General features: G+C 36.6%; 1 protein-coding gene across 4 annotated transcripts in view; it reads right to left on the reverse strand.

Annotated features, from left to right (window-relative positions):
• LOC115209221 (forkhead box protein N3) overlaps nt 1–19,144 on the reverse strand; it is a 418,284-nt gene that overhangs the window by 806 nt on the left and 398,334 nt on the right. For 3 of the 4 annotated variants that reach the window (XM_029777488.2, XM_036500949.1, XM_036500950.1), the window contains 4 exons: nt 14,744–14,794; nt 11,008–11,064; nt 2,714–2,789; nt 1–767 (listed from right to left, as the gene is read on the reverse strand). The exon at nt 1–767 is cut by the window's left edge and continues 806 nt beyond it. In XM_029777488.2, the coding sequence (XP_029633348.1) occupies nt 1–767; nt 2,714–2,789; nt 11,008–11,064; nt 14,744–14,794 (951 nt within the window). The remainder of the gene's footprint in view (nt 768–2,713; nt 2,790–11,007; nt 11,065–14,743; nt 14,795–19,144) is intronic. The other variant, XM_036500948.1, reaches the window with a different exon arrangement.

The following is a 19,144-nucleotide window of genomic DNA, read 5'->3' on the forward strand; positions in this document are numbered from 1 at the left end:
TGGCGGATGTCTCGAGCACCGAGCTGCAAACCTCTGTCCATGTTTCTGAGCCATTCAATAAGGTTGAATCTTGTGAACCAATCACGGTAAACGTCGGTGCTTCAATGGCTGGTGTAGGGGTTAGTGAGAGTGATGTGTTTGTAGTGGCTGTCGTTGCAACTACTGCAACTGCAGCTGTGGTAGATGTTTTCGTTATCTGAGTTGTCTTGATCCCTGCCAGGTTCAAAAGTGCATCTGCACCCTCGGCAATTTTCTTTTTCTCGTCTTCATCAAGAATGGGCAACCGCTTCTTACTGCGGTGTTGTCTGTTAATGAATTTGTCCCTAGCTTCATTAGCATTTTTACCTGACTGCGGAACGAAAGGAAATCCTTCTTTCGTGACAGTCTTTGTCGCAGAGTCGATGCTTGGGCTTGCAGTTGTCATACTGACAACAGACGTAATAACTGATGCGTTTGAAGACACTGCTTGCTGAGAGCCATTAGCCTGGTGTGGGCGGTTCCCAGTATCCTCTTCGCTGAAGCTTTCTTCTTCATCAAAATCACTGTGGTAGCTGTCAAAGTCACTGTAGGCATCCTCATCATCTTCACCTTCATCTGGTTCAGGGCCAAAGTCATACTCATCATCGATAGAAGAGCTGGATACATCATAGCTGTCGTCGTCTGTTGCTTGAGTTGATGTGGCACTGTAGTTGTGATCCTCACTCGGGCTGCTGGTACATACAATTGGGCCAGCTTGCTTTTTGCGAACAGGACCATATGGAGCACCTCTGCAAAAGAAAGAAAAAATTTAAAATAAATAAATAAAATAGAATAACTCAAACTATCGAAGATAAAACAATAACTATTAGAGTGCTATAATTCATAGGAAGAGAAAGAAAGTATGAGTGCATGTGTGTGTGCACATGCACACAAAGACACACACACACATTAGCATCTGGCCTAGTGGTTAAGGTGTTGGACTCATGATTGTAAGACTGGGGTTTTCATTCTTGAACTGGGTGATGCATTGTGTTCCTGAAAAAAAGTCTCATTTCATGTTGCTCCAGTTCACTCAGCTGGCAAAAATGAGTAATTAAGTGATAGACTGACATCCCATCCAGGGGAAGAATATATACACAACAGAAACTGGTCTTATGAGTCTATATGATGAACGAGCGAGTGAGTGAGTGAGTGAGTGAGTGAGTGAGTGAGTGAGTGAGTGAGTGAGTGAGTGAGTGAGTGCGTGCGTGCGTGCGTGCGTGCGTATGCGCGTACTTTCTTTCACAATTTCAATGTATGAGCATCCATTTTATCCAGCCAAGTGAATGATTTAGTCATTGAATTAGTCTGTAAAATGGTTGAATATTCCAGACATTTGAGGCAGAAGCACCATGACAATGTAACCAGACAAGAACTTTAAATTACAGGTACAGACCATTCAACATGCTTCTACAGTTTCAATCCACCCACTTACACTCACAAGGCTTGGGTCAACTGAGGTCTGAAGTAAAGATGTCTTGGTCAAGATGCCATACATAAAAAGCACTGGTGCTGGTGCCATGTAAAACGCACTGATGCTAGTCACAGGTTAAAAGCATTGGTGTGGGTTCTGGTGCCACATAAAAAGCATCCAGTACACTCTGTAAAATGGTTGGTGTTAGGAAGGGCATTCAGCTGTAGAAACCATGCCTAAACAGACTAAGGAACCTGGTCTTGGCCCCTGGCCTTGCCTGCTCTTGTCAAGCCATCCAACCCACGCCAGTATGGAAAATGGATATTAAATGACGATGTTAAAGATGACATAGCTGCTCAAATTTTTTAGTAATTTTCTAAAGAATTAAACACAGAGCATAAATATCTAAAAGGTGGTACATGCTATAAAATACAAGATTCAAGGGATGCGGCAAGAAAACAAACCAGAGTGCAAAATTAGCATTTGTTTGATCAAAACGTTTTGTTTTTCTTTGAAAAGCATGCAAAAGCGATGTTTGCAAATCCCCATTTGCTGAAGTGGGCTACTGAGGCAAAAAAAAAGGTAAAAACAAAATCTCCTAATCATTTGTTCCCTTTGTGATATTACAGAAGCAAGAGTTAAGCACCAACCTAATGGAGTTTTGTGGACTGCATAGATTTAAAAAAGTAAATATTTTCTTGTTTATTTCCTTCACTGTTGTTCCAAGACCCTTCCTAAATAATGCAAGATCAACAACAGCCTTGTGGCTATGCAGCAGAGCACTGAACAATTGGACCAATACATCATGAGCCTATATTTTTCTGTCAGAAGATATCTGCCAGAGTTCTTTAATAAATAATTTAGTCAATTTGTAATACTGCTGTCTTTTTTTTTTTGTCTTCACATCTATATTACTTTTTCATTAAGAAGATAACCCATCCATTTTATAGTCCTCTTGATCGCTGCAGAAGTGGTGCTTAAGATTATCTAATTAACATAAACTTCGTCAAATGTCAATATAGAGTAAGAAGAAAAACAAACTAACAAAAAAAAATGAAAAAAATTCAGATAAGAGAGCGGAAATGGTAAGCTGTTGGATAATGATGAAGAGATAACATGGTTTTCAATTTAAAATCCGGTGTGGTTCACAAAATAGATGTAAAACCTGAACTATATTCAGTACGGCAGGTACAAAGATATATCTTTAAAAAAAAACAAAAAGTGGGAGGATAATGCTAATCTCCGAAGTAGTAACCATGCCAACAGACACAAGAAACTTACCTTTGTTTTCTTTTCAGTTTCAAACGAGTATTATTTTCACCTGAGTTCTCCACATCTCCAGATCGTCTGGAATTTTCTACAAGAATAACAAGAAATTAGAAATTACTTCAGAAAGAAACCAAAGACTTATTAAATAAATAAATAAATAAATAATAAATAAATAATATATATATATATATATATATATATATATATATATATATATAAATGAGAGGAAAAAAAAAATGATAAAGTAACAGATTTCTCGCTTTTAAATCATGAATTTCAATTTTGTTAAAAAAGTTCCGATCTAAGTCACGTTTTCTACTTCCTTCCACTTGAACAGAAATTAGGCATCAACATGTTGTAATAATGGTTCAACCATCCTTTAACCCTTTTGTTATTGTATTTATTTTGAGATGTTCTGCGTTTCTTTCAATTACTTTAAATATAACAAAGAATTTAGTAAAATAACTTAGTTATCATTCAGCTTATATCAGGAACATAAAATGTGACTAAGGTTTGGTTGAAGATTTTAATTGAAACCTTAAGAAAACAAGACATTTGTACAACAGAGCCTGAGCCGGGTTGGTAACAAAAGGGTTAAACAAGGAAAAATATATATATATCAAAGGTAAATAATAGCCATGACTTCAAAATGGTTTAAGACATATGGCTGAGGGAAGAAGGATTTTATTGAAGTTCTCACACAATTTCTTTCCTGTTGATGCTCACCCACCTCAATGTTAATGTAAGTAAATGAGCTTCCTTTGGTTTCAACGACTAGTATTCCAGTTGTTTGAGCAAATGAGCTGCAAACAAATTAACAATAATAGCGGTAATTGCTTCAAATTTTGGCACAAGGCCAGCAACTTTAGTGGGGAAGGTTGTTAGTCAATACAATCAACCCCAGTATTTAACTGATTACATTATTTTATCGATCTCGAAGGGATGAGAGACATAGTTGCACTTGGTGAAATTTGTTTACTACTAGACTACCACTGACCCATTGGGTTACCAACAATTCAAGGTACCCGAAAAAAATGCACATCTCAGGAACCCATAGTCTAATTTACATGACACTTGTTTTATTCCATTTGTATTCACATTACAATGGTACCTTACTTTCAGAGTATCTTCCCAATATGTGCTGGTTTAGTGATTTCTAAAGGCGTTCACAGTAAAGAGTAATAACTCCAGATTTCACTGCTTAAATTTGTGGAAACAAACCCCAAAAAAACCACATATCTCGAGAATCTGTGGTCCAATTTACACAAATCTTGTTTTATTCTGCCTGTATTCATATTTCAGAGCTACCTTACTTAGAGAGTACTTTTCCATTATGCACCAGTTTGACAATATTAAATTACAGACAAGTACGCACGCAAGCAATCACAGAGTTTTAGTAGTATATAGATTAAGAGCATCAGGCAGAGAGTATTACAATATCTAGTTATATTGTTTAAAAGGCTGGGTTTGAATCCCTTTAAGAGTTCATAAAATAAGTGCTAGTTAACTATATTATCAACAGTGTATGCCCACTACCAAAATTCAGGTACTAACATTAGGATTCTACAGCATATAAATTCTGAGTTCAAATCCCACTAAGACTGACTTGACCCTCTTTTACTCTTTTACTTGTTTCAGTCATTTGACTGTCGTCATGCTGGAGCACCGCCTTTAGTCGAGCAAATCGACCCCGGGAATTATTCTTTGTAAGCCTAGTACTTATGCTATCAGTCTCTTTTGCTGAATGGCTTAAGTGGTGGGGAAATAAACACACCAGCATCGGCTGTCAAGCAATGCTAGGGGGACAAACACAGACACACACACATATATATATGATGGGCTTCTTTCAGTTTCCGTCTACCAAATCCACTCACAAGGCTTTGGTCAACTCAAGGCTATAGTAGAAGACACTTGACCAAGATGCCATGCAGTGGGACTGAACCCGGAACCATGTAGTTGGTAAGCAAGCTACTTACTACACAGCCAATCCTGACCATGTATTTTTTATATATAGATAACGATAAAGCAACAGTCAAGTAAAGAGGTCCACATAATCAAATGCAACTAAATTTCTGGCCTTGTAACTATTTTAAAAATTAGCCTTATTATAGGAGATTATTATTTAAACAAAGGTTCTCAGCCCATTTTGGCCAAAATCCCCCTTTTGACCCTTGGAGTCACAAATACCCCCACCCACCCTAGAAAATAGTTTTATTTACTCAATATACTACTTATTTTGATATCAGCAGATAATGATTAAAAAATACAGGATGTCGTTTCACATATGCCCTTGTACGCAGTCGAGAGTACAGATGTGCAAATTGAAATACAAAAAAAAAAACGGAATAATGAATTGAAAATTTGGTAATTGCGTTTATTTCCATCATGTGACACTTATGAGATCAAGATGTTGTCTATAGAAAGAGTGCTCTTTGGTACAAGAGAGCCCCTTTGCTCCAAAACGCTTCCCTTGAGTTCCATATGGCCCCTCTTGAAAACCTTTGATTTAAAACAACTCTTCATAATTTCCAGAGTGCTCTTTCGCAGCTCGTGAAGGTTGATGGTTGGAATGTGAGAAGTTAGGGTGAGGGTCAGGATAGGTGGTTGGGGTGTAATGGTGGAGGATTGAGATGTGAGCAGATGGTTGGGGTGTGATGGATATGACTTGGGTGTGAGGGATATGGCTGATGTGTGAGGGATATGACTGATGTGTGAGAGGGATGGCTGGGGTGTGAGGAAGATGGCTGGGGTGCAAGGAGGATGGCTGGGGTGTGAGGGGAATGGCTGGGGTGAGGGTTGATGGTTGGGGTGTGATGGATATGGCTGGAATGTGAGGGGAAACGGCTGGAATGTGAGGGGAAACGGCTGGAATGTGAGGGGAACGGCTGGGGTATGAAGGGGGATGTATGGGGTGAGAGGGATGGCTGAAGGTGAGGGTTGATAGTTGGAGTGTGAAGTTAGGGTGAGGTTCAGGATAGATGGTTGGGGTGTGATGGTGGAGGATGGGATGGTTGGAATATGAATATGGATGGTTGGAGTGGTGAGTGTAGGTGATTGGGTTGGTGAGTGCAGGTGGCCAAGGCAGAGAGGGTGGAAGGAAAGGACAGAGAGGGCGGGACAAGGTAGAGAGTAATGATGACTGGAGGGAAGAGGATTTTTTATATATATACATATATATTTACATGCTCTTATTTATAGTTTTTATATGTACCTCATGGTCCAATTTAAAAAAAAAAAAAGAATTGTTCCATGTTCTCTCTAAAGTTTACACATTTTTGTGACATCAGCAACATACAATTCTCGCTGGTAGGAAAAAAGTTTCTGAAATGAATTGCTTTGGTCCAATGATAAAATGCCTCCAATGTCTACAGGAAATGTAGGTTCAAGTCACACAAGCAACCTCTGCTTTTTTCAACCAAAAAGGGCTTTTCAATTCAATGCTGTTATTTACAGTAATCCCTTGACTATCGCAGGTGTTACATTCCAAATCCCCCCCCGCAACAGGTGAAAATCTGCGAAGTAGAAACAGTACTGTGCTGCATATATCTTTATAATTTGTATATATTTATGGAGATGTACTTGCATAGCAAGTGATTTGATCCGAGATCATGTGCTGAAACGAAAACAATTGCAGCGTGGAAGGTGTTCATAAGCCATTTAAGAAACACACAAAAGCTGTTCGATTCACTTCAACATTTAAGTTTAATTTGTCAACATATTTTCGTTGCTTTAAGATCACGACCTGTTCACTGACAAAAATCTGTGCTGCATCTGAGAAAGTAACAGTTAGTTCGTTATATATATGTACGTATGTATGCATGCATGCATGCACACATTATAAACTTAAAGCTATAAACCTGTAGTGATGGATAGGTGTAGACTGACCACTCATTACAACAATATCAAATTTCAACCCCCCCCCCCCCCGCCGAAACTAAGAAGTGATTTACGACCCTTACCCCCACGACAAAACTCTAAAACCTATCTTTTTTCTCCCCCCTCCCCCTTACATTTAGTTAGTTCAAGTTATATATATATATATATATACACACACACACGTATGTATGTGCGTATGTATGTGTGTATGCACGTACGTACGCATCTGCATATGTATGTATATGCGCATGTATATATGTGTGTGTACATGTACGTGTGTATGCCCATACGCATGTATGTATGTATGTTTGTACTTATTTTATTATAAATGCAAAACAACACCACATGCTCAGCTCCCGAGTTTTGCTTTCCATACAGTACGTGCAGTTCTTTGTTTACTCATCTACAGTACACTACATATTGTCTTTTGGTATATTTTAATTATACAGTATTTATTCATACAGTGTTTATACAGTACTGTACTTTTATTTATTAATTTATGAATTTTTAGGCATGAAAATGCCACAGAAATAATTAAAATCTAAAAAATAAATAACCATCAACTGCAGAAACCCACGATACACGGAGGAATCTGTGATATACATTGACATTATATAAGCCAGAAAAATCCGCAATGTACTGAAGGCACGATAGTTGAACCGTGTTATGGCAAGTGATTACTGTATAGCTTTATATGTACTTCAAGATCCAATCCCAAAATGGTTTTAAAACAAGAACTCCATATCCCTATACATTATCAGAGATGACAAGAAGCTTTGCTAAGAGGGAAGGTATTCTACCATAGAACACTTAAGAAAACCCATCCAACCCAGACCACCATGGAAAAGTGAATGCAAAACAGTAATATGTTTGTGTATACATGCATGTATTTATTTATTATTTTATTTTATTTTATCTAGTTTCAGCTCACGAACTGTGGCCATGCTGGGGCACCGCCATTATGTATGTAGAGGAAAACAGAAAGAGGTGTTAGTGAGGATTACAAATCCGCAATTAAAAAACTCAACAAGCAACAACATAGCAAGTACAAACTAAGTGTATGTGTGAGTGTGTATAGATGTGTGTATACATATATGTGTATGCGTGTGTGTATAGATGTGTGTGTGTGTGAATGTTAGTTCTTGCTAAGTTGTGGTACCTGCTGAAATGGTATTTGTTGAGTTTTTACTTGCTGGGTTGCAGTGTTCTCATTAGCAAGTTGGTACAGAAACAATTCCTGTTATATAAATTACTAAGGGAAGGATATGTGTGTGTGTGTGTGTGTGTGTGTGTGTGTGTGTGTTTTGTAGGCCCTCTCAGACTGTTGTGATGATATGCAGCCCAAAACATTTTTGTAAGAAAACCTTCAGCAAGGAAAGAACTGGGAATGTGATGGTGTCTGGTAAACTCCACTAAAGGCACCCAAAGATCTGGTGGTGGTGGTGGGGGGGGGGGGGGGGCAGTGGTAGCAGGAATTATGTCTTTAAATCTTTTACATTATTTGATGTATACTGCTTTCAAATAAAAATATCTTTCATCACATGGAAAAGGAGGAAGAGGAAGGAGAGGAGGAGGGTCAGTAAAATTACTATAGTGGGTGCAATGGGACCGATTTTTATGAATCATATCCTCTCACTGATATAAAAATAAACTTTGTGTCTAGTTAAAAAAAAAAAAATCAACATCGGATTATATATATATATATCTATATTAGAAAAATAAAATTCAAAGACTGAATTTCTGAACACCATTAATTCATTTTCTAATCAATAGTATCATTTGCGACTCAAATTCAACCCCAGATAATATAATTGTTGAGGAATATTGATTCCACTATTTGCTCTTCGCATCTGAGTGGTTCACAAAATCTATAACCATGAAAATTTCACCAGCATAAAGAATGCCCGTGCAGATCGCTTGACTTGGTGGAACCATTCCTCACCCCCCCACCCACCCACCCCCTGCCATTTCCAGACTATTGACTACAGATGTTGTCAGCATGTCTTGTCTTTAATAGTTTCTGTTATAGATTTTATTACAAGCTTTCAGTTATCATGACCTTGTGTGGTTTATTACTAAAGGACCAAGAGAACACATGTTGTGAATAAAATATGTATGGGTAGCGAATCAGCAAATTCATTAAGTGCTGGATGGATTGCTTTGCAAGTATTAGTTCCGGCTCTCTACACCCTAAGTCCAAAATCCTGCCAAGGTCAACTATGCTTTTTATCATTTAGGAATCAATAATTAAAACACCAATCTAGAGAGAGACAGATGGAGAGCATGAGATGGGGGGGGGTTCCACTGAATAAAAACTGTCATTAACTGAGCATAAAGACTCATTACATAATTTTTATATTCATATATATATATATATCATTATCATCATCATCGTTTAACGTCCGCTTTCCATGCTAGCATGTGTTGGACAGTTCAACTGGGGTCTGGGAAGCCCGAAGGCTGCACCAGGCCAGTCAGATCTGGCAGTGTTTCTACAGCTGGATGCCCTTCCTAACGCCAACCACTCCGTGGGTGTAGTGGGTGCTTTTTACGTGCCACCGACACAGGTGCCAGACGAGGCTGGCGAATGGCCATGCTCGGATGGTGCTTTTTACATGCCACCGGCACGGAGGCCAGGTGAGGCTGGCAACGGCCACATTTGGATGGTTCTCTTACATGCCACCGGCACTCGGTGCTGGCTACGGCCACATTCGGATGGTTCTCTTACGTGCCACCAGCGTATACAAAATATTGACAGTGACTTCAAAGTTTCACAAAAACAGATTTCTCAATCATTTACAAAATCAATAAATGAAATGCCAGTCCAGGGACAGAAAGATAGATGTTTTTCATTGGATAAAAACAACAACCATTAACTAAGCATAAGAACTCATTACATAATTAATACATATATATATATACTAGGCTAGATTACCCATGACCCATTGGGTCACCAGAAAAGTCTGAGTTTCCCGCCAAAGGAGTTTTGTTTTGTGGGGGTTTTTTTTTCTTTTCCAAGTTATTTCACATGCTTTCAATGTGACAATGTGACACAAAATCACGCATAAATGGCTCCTTTCACCAGAAAAGGAAAGATTTGGCTGCTATTTCTTACACACCCTGCTACCACATAACAGGTATTTCAGGTCCTTTATCACAAGTAGCTGTTACATAGTAGCAGGACATGATAAAAATCGCAACCAAATCTTTGGAGGTGAGACAGGTTGAATGCACTCGGAAAAGGTCTTTTATGAAATATTTACCATATTTTTAAAGTCATTTTCACTTTCAAATAATTTAAAATATTGTCTGTTTAAAGAAAGCTAAAATATAAATATTTACTGTACAAACAACTTACATTTCTGAAATCACATTGACTTAAAAATATTTCTAAATGATTAAATATTGTTTTTAACGAAAGTGAAAATAGAAACATTTACAGTAAAAAAAAAAATTGTATTTTTTCTTTGCCAAGTCACTGTGCCTAATCAAAAGGTAAGAGGTTCTTCACTTTCAGGATTAAGTTATTTTCAAAATATTTTCCCATTATGCACCATTTTGGATATTTATACCCCAAAAATCCCTAATATCTCCATAACCATTTGTCCGATTTATGCAAAATTTGCTTTATTCTGTTCATATTAACATTTAACATTTCAAGGGCAACTTAATTCATAGTATTTCTCCCATTATACGCCAGTTTGGCTGGGTAACATTACAAGCAAGCAAGATGCAGACTGATTTTTAATGTATTATATATAGTACTCATTCTGTCAGTCCCTTTTGCTGAACTGCTAAGTTATGGGGGATGTGAACACACCAACACCAGTTCTCAAGCAGTGATGAGGGGCCAAACACAGACACACACAAACATATATATATATATATGTCCTCTTTAACAATTATATATATATATCTGTGTGTGTGTGTGTGTGTATATATATATATATATATATAATATATATATATATACACATACACATACACACAACAGGCTTCTTTCCATTTCTGTCAACCATATCCACCCATTAGGCTTAGGTCAACCTGAGGCTATAGTAGAAGACACTTGTCCAAAGTGTCATGCAGTAGGATTGAACCAGGAACCATGTGATTGGGAAGCAAGCTTCGTGCAACACAGCCACACCTGCACCTATTAATTGATAAAAAAAAAAGTCTAGCTAAACAGTGATTTATGTGAAGTTGGAGAATGAAATACTGGCCTCAAAAACGAGAGACAGCATCAGGAAAAGTATCCGTCTGTAAAATACAGCAATAACAAACACCATTCCACCCATGCCAGCATGGTTAAAGAATGAGCATAAAAACATAAAAGCAATGATGATGAATGATCAGTTACTTATATACATAAATCTGGTCTTTGTTCAAAGGGTTGTTTTTTTTTTTTTTTTATTGGTCTTTGAAGTACTTACGTTTATTGAGTCCTTTCATAGACATCAAGGTATATGCCACATCATGGATGTCAGAATCTGTAAAACACAATGAAAGTAAAACGATAGTGATAATATTAACCAAACAACTACAAATTTACTTATACTATTACTACTACTACTAATAATAATTCTTTCTACTATATGCACAAGGACTGAAATTTTTTTTTGGGGGGGGGAGAGAACCAGCTGATGACATCAACCTGTGTTTCACTGGTACTTAATTTATTGACCCCCAAAAGGATGAAAGGCAAAGTTGACCACGGCAGAATTTGAACTCAGAACATGGCAATGGGTGAAATACCACTAAGCATTTTGTCCAGCATGCTAATGATTCTGCCAGCTCACTGCCTTAATAATAATAATAATAATAATAATAAGCTGATGATATGTAATTGGGGAGCATCATAGCCATGTGTTGAGAGGAATTCTTTGGGGTTTGAATAATTCATATCTGGAAACATGGGTGGTTCTTTCAACATCCTTAAACAACCCTTATTCAGGGACCTTTTGAGCGGGAGGGGTTACTCCACCAGAAGAAAATTCTAACTGGGCCCCACCTGCAAGGTCATGTGCTGTTTATCTTGATATGAGATCACCATGTCGCGCACATATGGTTGTGATGCATGTGTCTAGTGTACCCTTATCAGATGGGTAGTCATGATGGGTATACTGGGCTTCGTATATTTTACCCCAGTGTCACTTTGATGGCTTGCACTGCTCTCTCACTCAATAATAATAATCCTTTCTACTATAAGCATAGAGCCTGGACTTTGTGGGGAAGCGGTCTATTGATTACATCAACCCATGTTTAACTGGTACTTAATTTATCAACCCCAAATGGATGAAAGGCAAAGTCGACACTAGCGGAATTTGAACTCAGAATGTAGCAGCAGACGAAATACCACTAAGCATTTCGCCCATTGACAATTTGGCCAGCTCACCGCCTTAATAATAATAATAATAATCTTTTCTACTGTAGACACAAGGCCTGAAATTTGGAGGGAATGGGGTTAGTTGATTACATCAACCCCAGTGCTCAACTGGTGTTTGTTTTCATCAGTCCTGAAAGGATGAACAGCTGAGCTGACTTCAGCAGAATCTAAATAAGGAAGATGGACAAAATGCATTTTGTCTAGCATGCTGATAATTCTGCCAGCCGTTGTCTTCATATTGTTATTATTATTACTATTATTATTATTATTACTATCATTATTATTATTATTATTACTATTATTATTATTAAGTTGCAAAAATGGCAAGCGAGGATGGTACCACTCTCAATGTAGACCTGCGAGTTGGAAGGAAGGAAGAAAGTACAGTGGGCTCTCATCCTTGGTACTAGGGGTGATTTTGGACGGATCCCCCAGAATTGCTGGCCTCATGCCAAACTTTGAAATCGTTATTAGTAGTAGTACTATCAATGATGTCAAATGATTTGACACTTCCCTCGGTCATTAAGCCATATTTCAAATGACCAATGCTTTAAAATGACTTGTCTAATGAATCAATGCATGGAATACAATTAAAAGGATATGAGATTTTCATGTTATAACTACACCGTTATAAGGCTACATGATAACAATTATAATAAACAATAAACTCAGAACTGAGTGTATGAGCATATGTGTGTCTATCAGTCCTTGTCTTGACATCATGTGACTGCTGTAAATGTTATTCATTTCTAACATTCTGCAAAACCATGTCTCTTTTACTTGTTTCAGTCATTTGACTGCGGTCATACTGGAGCACCACCATTACTCAAGCAAATCGACCCCGGGACTTATTCTTTGTAAGCCTAGTACTTATTCTATCGGTCTCTTTTGCCGAACCGCTAAGTTACAGGGATGTAAACACACCAGCATCGGTTGTCAAGCGATGCTAGGGGGACAAATACAGCCACACACACATATATATATATATATATACATACATATATACGATGAGCTTCTTTTAGTTTCTGTTTACCAAATCCACTCACAAGGCTTTGAACGGCCTGAGGCCATAGTAGAAGACACTTGCCCAAGGTGCCACGCAGTGGGACTGAACCCAGAACTATGTGGTTGGTAAGCAAGCTACTTACCACACAGCCACTCCTGCTAGCATGGGTTACATGAATACTGAGAAAAAAGTTGTTGTGGCCAGATGCCCTTCCTGTTGCCAACCCTTATCAGTTTCCAAGCAGGATAATATTTTCCCTCATGACCAGATATGTTTTTTGCGGAATATTAGAAACGAACCATATTCATTTACAACAATCATGCAATATTAAGACAAACACATGCACACGCACACAACGGGCTTCTTTCAGTCTACCAAACTCAATCACATGGCTTTGGTTGGTCCAGGGCCATAATAAAAGAAGACACTTGCCCAAGGCGTCACACAGTGGGACTGAACCTGAAATCATATGGTTGGGAAGTAAACTTCTTAACCACACTACTATGCCAGTACCAAGCAATCTGCATCACTCTGATATTGCCTAATTATCGTTAAGAACACACACATTTATCGAATACTCAGCTTCTTGCATGCTAATTCAATGAGCATGTAGTTCATTTGATCAAACAGCTGAATACACATCAGTGAAACCGACAAAGATTCATTTACTTTATTACTGTCTTCATATTGAATTTCAGTAAACTTAAAGCATGATTTTGTCACTGCCTTTCTCTGTATCTGCAAAATGTCTTACATACAGTCAGAGAGATCAAGAACTAACTAAGAATATTTATAATGATATTTGTGCAGGCACAAACATTTTTAGATTGTTTATTTGATTGAACAGTAGATTGATTTCAGTAATGAGATATCTAGTTTTCCTTTTGCTGTGTGTGCACGTACGAGCATATGTGTGTGTGTGTGTGTGTGTGGTGTGTGTGTGTGTGTGTGTGTGTTTTTAATTGCATTTTTCCTTTCTAAATATTAAATTTATAATTAACTTTTGTTCAGCCCTATATCAGCCCTGATTAAAAAGTATTCCTGCTTTGGTCAGCCTCTCTTTTTATGTACCTATCTAGAACTTCAAGCCTGGGGTTGCACCAAGTGGTGGTATTCCACCACTATCAGAACCCAAATCTTAGAAGCCACCTGAAGAGAAAAGGAAGAAATCAAATGACAGGGAAGAAAGACTTAACAAAATCAACTTCATCCTCCACCAGTATTACCATGCAGTCAATGCCATCAATTCTACTATGTAAGAATTGGTCTACAGTCATCAATGCCATCACCATAAAGGAAGCATTCAGCAAAAAAGCTAAATTCTCAGATACAAGATAAATCCAACAACGATGATAACTACACTATTCAATGCGTTCTCCTTGTTGTAAGAGAGTGTGGTAGATGTGATGTGAAGGAAGAATTGTTTGCTATTTTTATCAGGTTATGAAACAACTTAGAGACACCCTCAATTTATTAGCTTAGTTGCAAATAAATCTCCAGTGATGCCTCTACTAGCTGACTACTAATGAGACTCACTTTCATCATTTCATATTCACTAAAATTCAATCAAATCTACACATATGTTATTTACACAATTCTAGCACTACTTTCCTTTCATCATTCTTTATACATTACTATTCAACTGTTTCTTAATTCGGTATCTTCACTCATGTATCGTATTGCTTTCAATTTAGTCAGCATCTGAAACTCTCTCATTCATTCACTCACTCACTCACTCACTCACCCAGTTATAATAATGTATGATAGTTAGACTCACCTGTATCACAGCCAGACTGAGCTAACCTTTTGCTTAAAAATGGGAAGAGATCTGGAAGAAACAAAAAGATTTTTTTTTTCAAATTTAAAAACTCAAACGGATTTATTTACACGTCAATATCATTGCCATTATCAATCAACATCATTTTTACCACAACCATTCTAAGAATACTTTCATCACCATTTCATCATCATTGATTTTACATTCATTATTTCTACTAACAAAGGTTGGCCTAGCTTGCAGTACAGTAGTGTTATACACATCCTCACTAAATGTTTACAACACAACTACTATGACAATACTGCTTTTTCAATGCAGTTCAATTCTTTTCTTTACTAGTGACGTTTATGCTTTAAAACGTGTTTGGAATTTCACACCTAGACATCCTTCAAATCAACTTCTCCAATGGCACAGACAGATGTATTTATGAAGGACGCCGGTGCTGAAGAAATTACTTTGCTGTTTCAGAACATTCTCACTTCCTTCTCTCTCTCTCTCGCTCTCTTAATTGTTCATTCTCAATAAATCCAAAAGGCATTTATGATAAATATTAGTTTTACATGAGTCCATCTCTACATCAGTGGTTCTCAACTGGGCTTCCATATGACCCTTGAAGGTCCTTTATGCACAATAAGTTGCTTACACAAAATATTTTAATTACTAAGACAATTCCTAATAATATTTAATTATAAAAATACAGTAGGGTCTTTCTTTATATACATATAGAATAGTTATACACATGCGCACACATACAATACACTCATAAAGAGTCCCTTCGGTCATGAATGCACCTAGAAAGTTCCCTTCTGAGATACAAGTCCGTGCAAGGTTGTTTATGGAAGACCAGCAGTTGCCTAAGCATACCATCCTCCCGCACTCCACGTCACCAATGTTATCCAAGGGTAAGTTAAAATCTGATACGGCTTGCCACCAGGGACATCACGACTCATTTCTACAGCTGATTGAACTGGAGCAACATGAAGTAAAGCGTCTTGCTCAAGAACACAACACAACCTAGTCCAGGAATCGAACTCATTACCTCCTGATTGTGAACCCAATGCTCTAACCACAAAGCCATACATAGAAATACACATAAAGCAATTACAGCGTGGAAGAGACATGTATGAGCCATTCAAAAACACATAAAAACTTGTCTTCACTGAAACATTTATTATTTGGTGTCAAAATTTCCATTGTGGTTAACTGCATCCCAGACTCAAACCAGTTGTAATGGAACTGAGCCAATGACTAGGGCACAGCTGTTGTGAGGAAAACTTTGGCACTAAATAATAAATGTTTAATTGACATTAACAGTTTTTGTGTGTTTTTGAATGAATAACAATGTTTCCCATGCTTTTAGTTCCAACACACAATTTCAGACGAACTCACTTGCTAGACAGATACATCTTTTATATATATATATATATATATATATATATATATATACACACACACACAATAAATCCTCGAGTATGTCCGCCCTTGAGTATAATATGAAGGGATTTTTAGGGTACTGTACCTCTGAAAAACCTAAACCTTGTGTATAATACGCACCCCTTCTCTAACTTGAGTCAAGGAGATCTATATAACGTCCTTGGTTTGTAAAACTGTATACAGTAATGTCCTTTATTATTATTGTAGATATAACATAATGCAAACGTGTAGCTTTTTTGCGCATTTTGTTTGTAGAAAATAAAGAAATATCAGTAATAACATTTAATAAATGTTGCTTACTGCAAGTTATGGATGATTCTTTTATGACTTCATTGCTTTCAGGTTTAGCTTAAGGTATTTTCATGCCTGACATCACAAAATGCGTCTGAATAAACATTGCCAGACAGCAAATAGAGACTCGGACATTGCTTAGAAAATATTTTTTTCATTTTTAGCCTCGTATATAGTACGCACTAGGGGGGGGGGATGCGGATTATACACAAGGATTTACGGTGTGTGTATATATATATATAATATATATATATATACATACACACATGCACAACCATCCAAATTGAGGGAGTGGTGTAGGTAAAATCCAGACTACATGTTAGTTAGCAGATCTTCTGATGTAGTAATGACTTCACCAAGGAGTGCTCAGCTATCTACTCACTGAACTAAAGATACCTTAATTATATGAAGGTTACCTTGTTGTTAAGGAATCCTAAGTTAAAATCGTATCTTCAGCGAGTTAACTTGGGATTTCTTAACGGCAGTGTAGCCTTCATATAATTAAGGTATCTTCAGCCTGGTGAGTAGGTAGCTGTGTACCCTTCATTATGTAATTATTACATCAGAGGATTTGCTAACTAGGAAACAAATGTAGCCTGCATTTTATCTGCTCCACTACCTTGATTTGGATTAGGATTTTTTTTATTATTATTATTAGTTTATTTTAAACATTTTAAAACAGACAGGTTTCTTATCATAAAACAGAGATTGGTATTGCCAGGGTTAAGGAAAACCATCAAAGTGCAAACGATTTTTTTCATTAACTCTAATTAGATTAAGATTAATCTCTTCTTTGCAAACTGATCTTAATCTTTTGTTTAATTAATGGAGTTTATTTATTTATTTTTTTATGTTGTTAAAAATAGATATAGCAAAGCATAGGAATGTGGCTAAGAAGTTTGCTTGGAAATTGACAGACTTCTAAGTTGGATCATACTGTATGAAACCTGAGCAATAGTTTTCTACTATAGCTTCAGTACACATCAAGCCTTCTGAGTGAAATTGAGTTGTGGTGAAACCAATGCTAGATTCTACCATTCTTGAAGGGTACCACTTAATCCTTCACTTGGTTCAACACCAATAGTCCTTATTTGACTACATATATATATATATATATATATAATATATATATATATACATACTTTATTTAAAGCAGCAGAGAATTCAACAAAACCTGTTACTCTGAGGGAGTGGTGTAGGTAAAATCAGAGTAACAGGTTTTGTTGAATTTTCTGCTGCTTTAGATAAAGCATATTACTCTACCACTGGTATTTGAGTACTCTTTTTTCCACCTTGTTTCACATTTATGTGTTTACTCCAGTATATATATATATATATATATATATTATATATATATATATATATATATATATATTATATATAATAATAATATAATAATAATAATAATAATAGGGGATATAATTCCAAACTTACAGGGAAAAATTCAATTTAGCAATTATAACTCAAATTCACAATATATAATATATGTATATAGTTAAGAGAACCTCTCTCTCTTTCGGAGAGGCACAAGCACCTACACGCACATATACATACACGGAAGTAACTTCCGCCTGCCGAATTCAATGACAAAACTTCGGTCAGCTCGGGGCTATAGTAGAAGACATGCCCAAAGTGCCACTCTATTAAGTAATTCAATAGTGAAAGACATTATAAATATTATATAGAAAAAATTTGAATATACTATAATAAATATTATATAGAAAAAATTTGAATATACTATAATAAATATTATATAGAAAAAATTTGAATATACTATAATAAATATTATTTTTTAAAAATCACTAAATTAAATTTAATGTTTATTTAATTTAGTGACTTTTTAAAATAATATTTATTAAAGTATATTTAAATTTTTTCTATATAATATTGATAATGTCTTTCACTATTGAATTACTTAATAGAGGTTATTTCTCTTAATTATATAAATATTAAAAACACAAACGTGATTATTTTACACTATCTCCAGCAGAATACTTGCCTGGAACCCAGACATCTAAAAGAAATAGGCATGGCAGCTGAAACCAGGTGAAGGTGGCTGTGGTGGGCAAGAGACCACAGAACCCTTCCACAGGTGAAGATTAATTCAGCTCTTAAACATATTCCCATACCTGTGCTTCTGTCTCTTTGTGTGCTTGTGAGTGTGTGTATGAAAACATGTGGCCTAGAGTTAGGCTTTCACGTAGTCCCCTGGAGCAAGGCACTTCATTTCATATTGCTCCGGTCTACTCAGCTGAAAATGAGTGCCATCTGAGTGCTAGTGCAACGCTCTCTTTCTCCAGCTCGGATTTTTGATGTTCCATTGGGTCAAGAGTAGGAAGGTTGATTGAGAGGATGACAATGTCAGCTTGTAATCACATGAGCACCTAAAACAATTAGTGAAAGCAGGGTACATGCTACCAAGTCATGCTCATTTGCAACAGCTATCTATGGTTTTTGGTTCATGTAATATATATATATATATATATATATATATATATATATTATGATGATAGCCATCTCACATTGAGCCTGAGTATGCTGATTTGCTTTTATCTTTATGTGTGTAGATATGACTACAATGTTATCACACATCTATTGCCATAGGTCTTTACAAAATACAAAACAGATCAAGAAATGAAATGATAGTGAGATATCTGTAAATTATAGGATTATAGG

This window comes from Octopus sinensis, linkage group LG3 (genome assembly GCF_006345805.1).
Source record: "Octopus sinensis linkage group LG3, ASM634580v1, whole genome shotgun sequence".
NCBI lineage: Eukaryota > Metazoa > Mollusca > Cephalopoda > Octopoda > Octopodidae > Octopus > Octopus sinensis.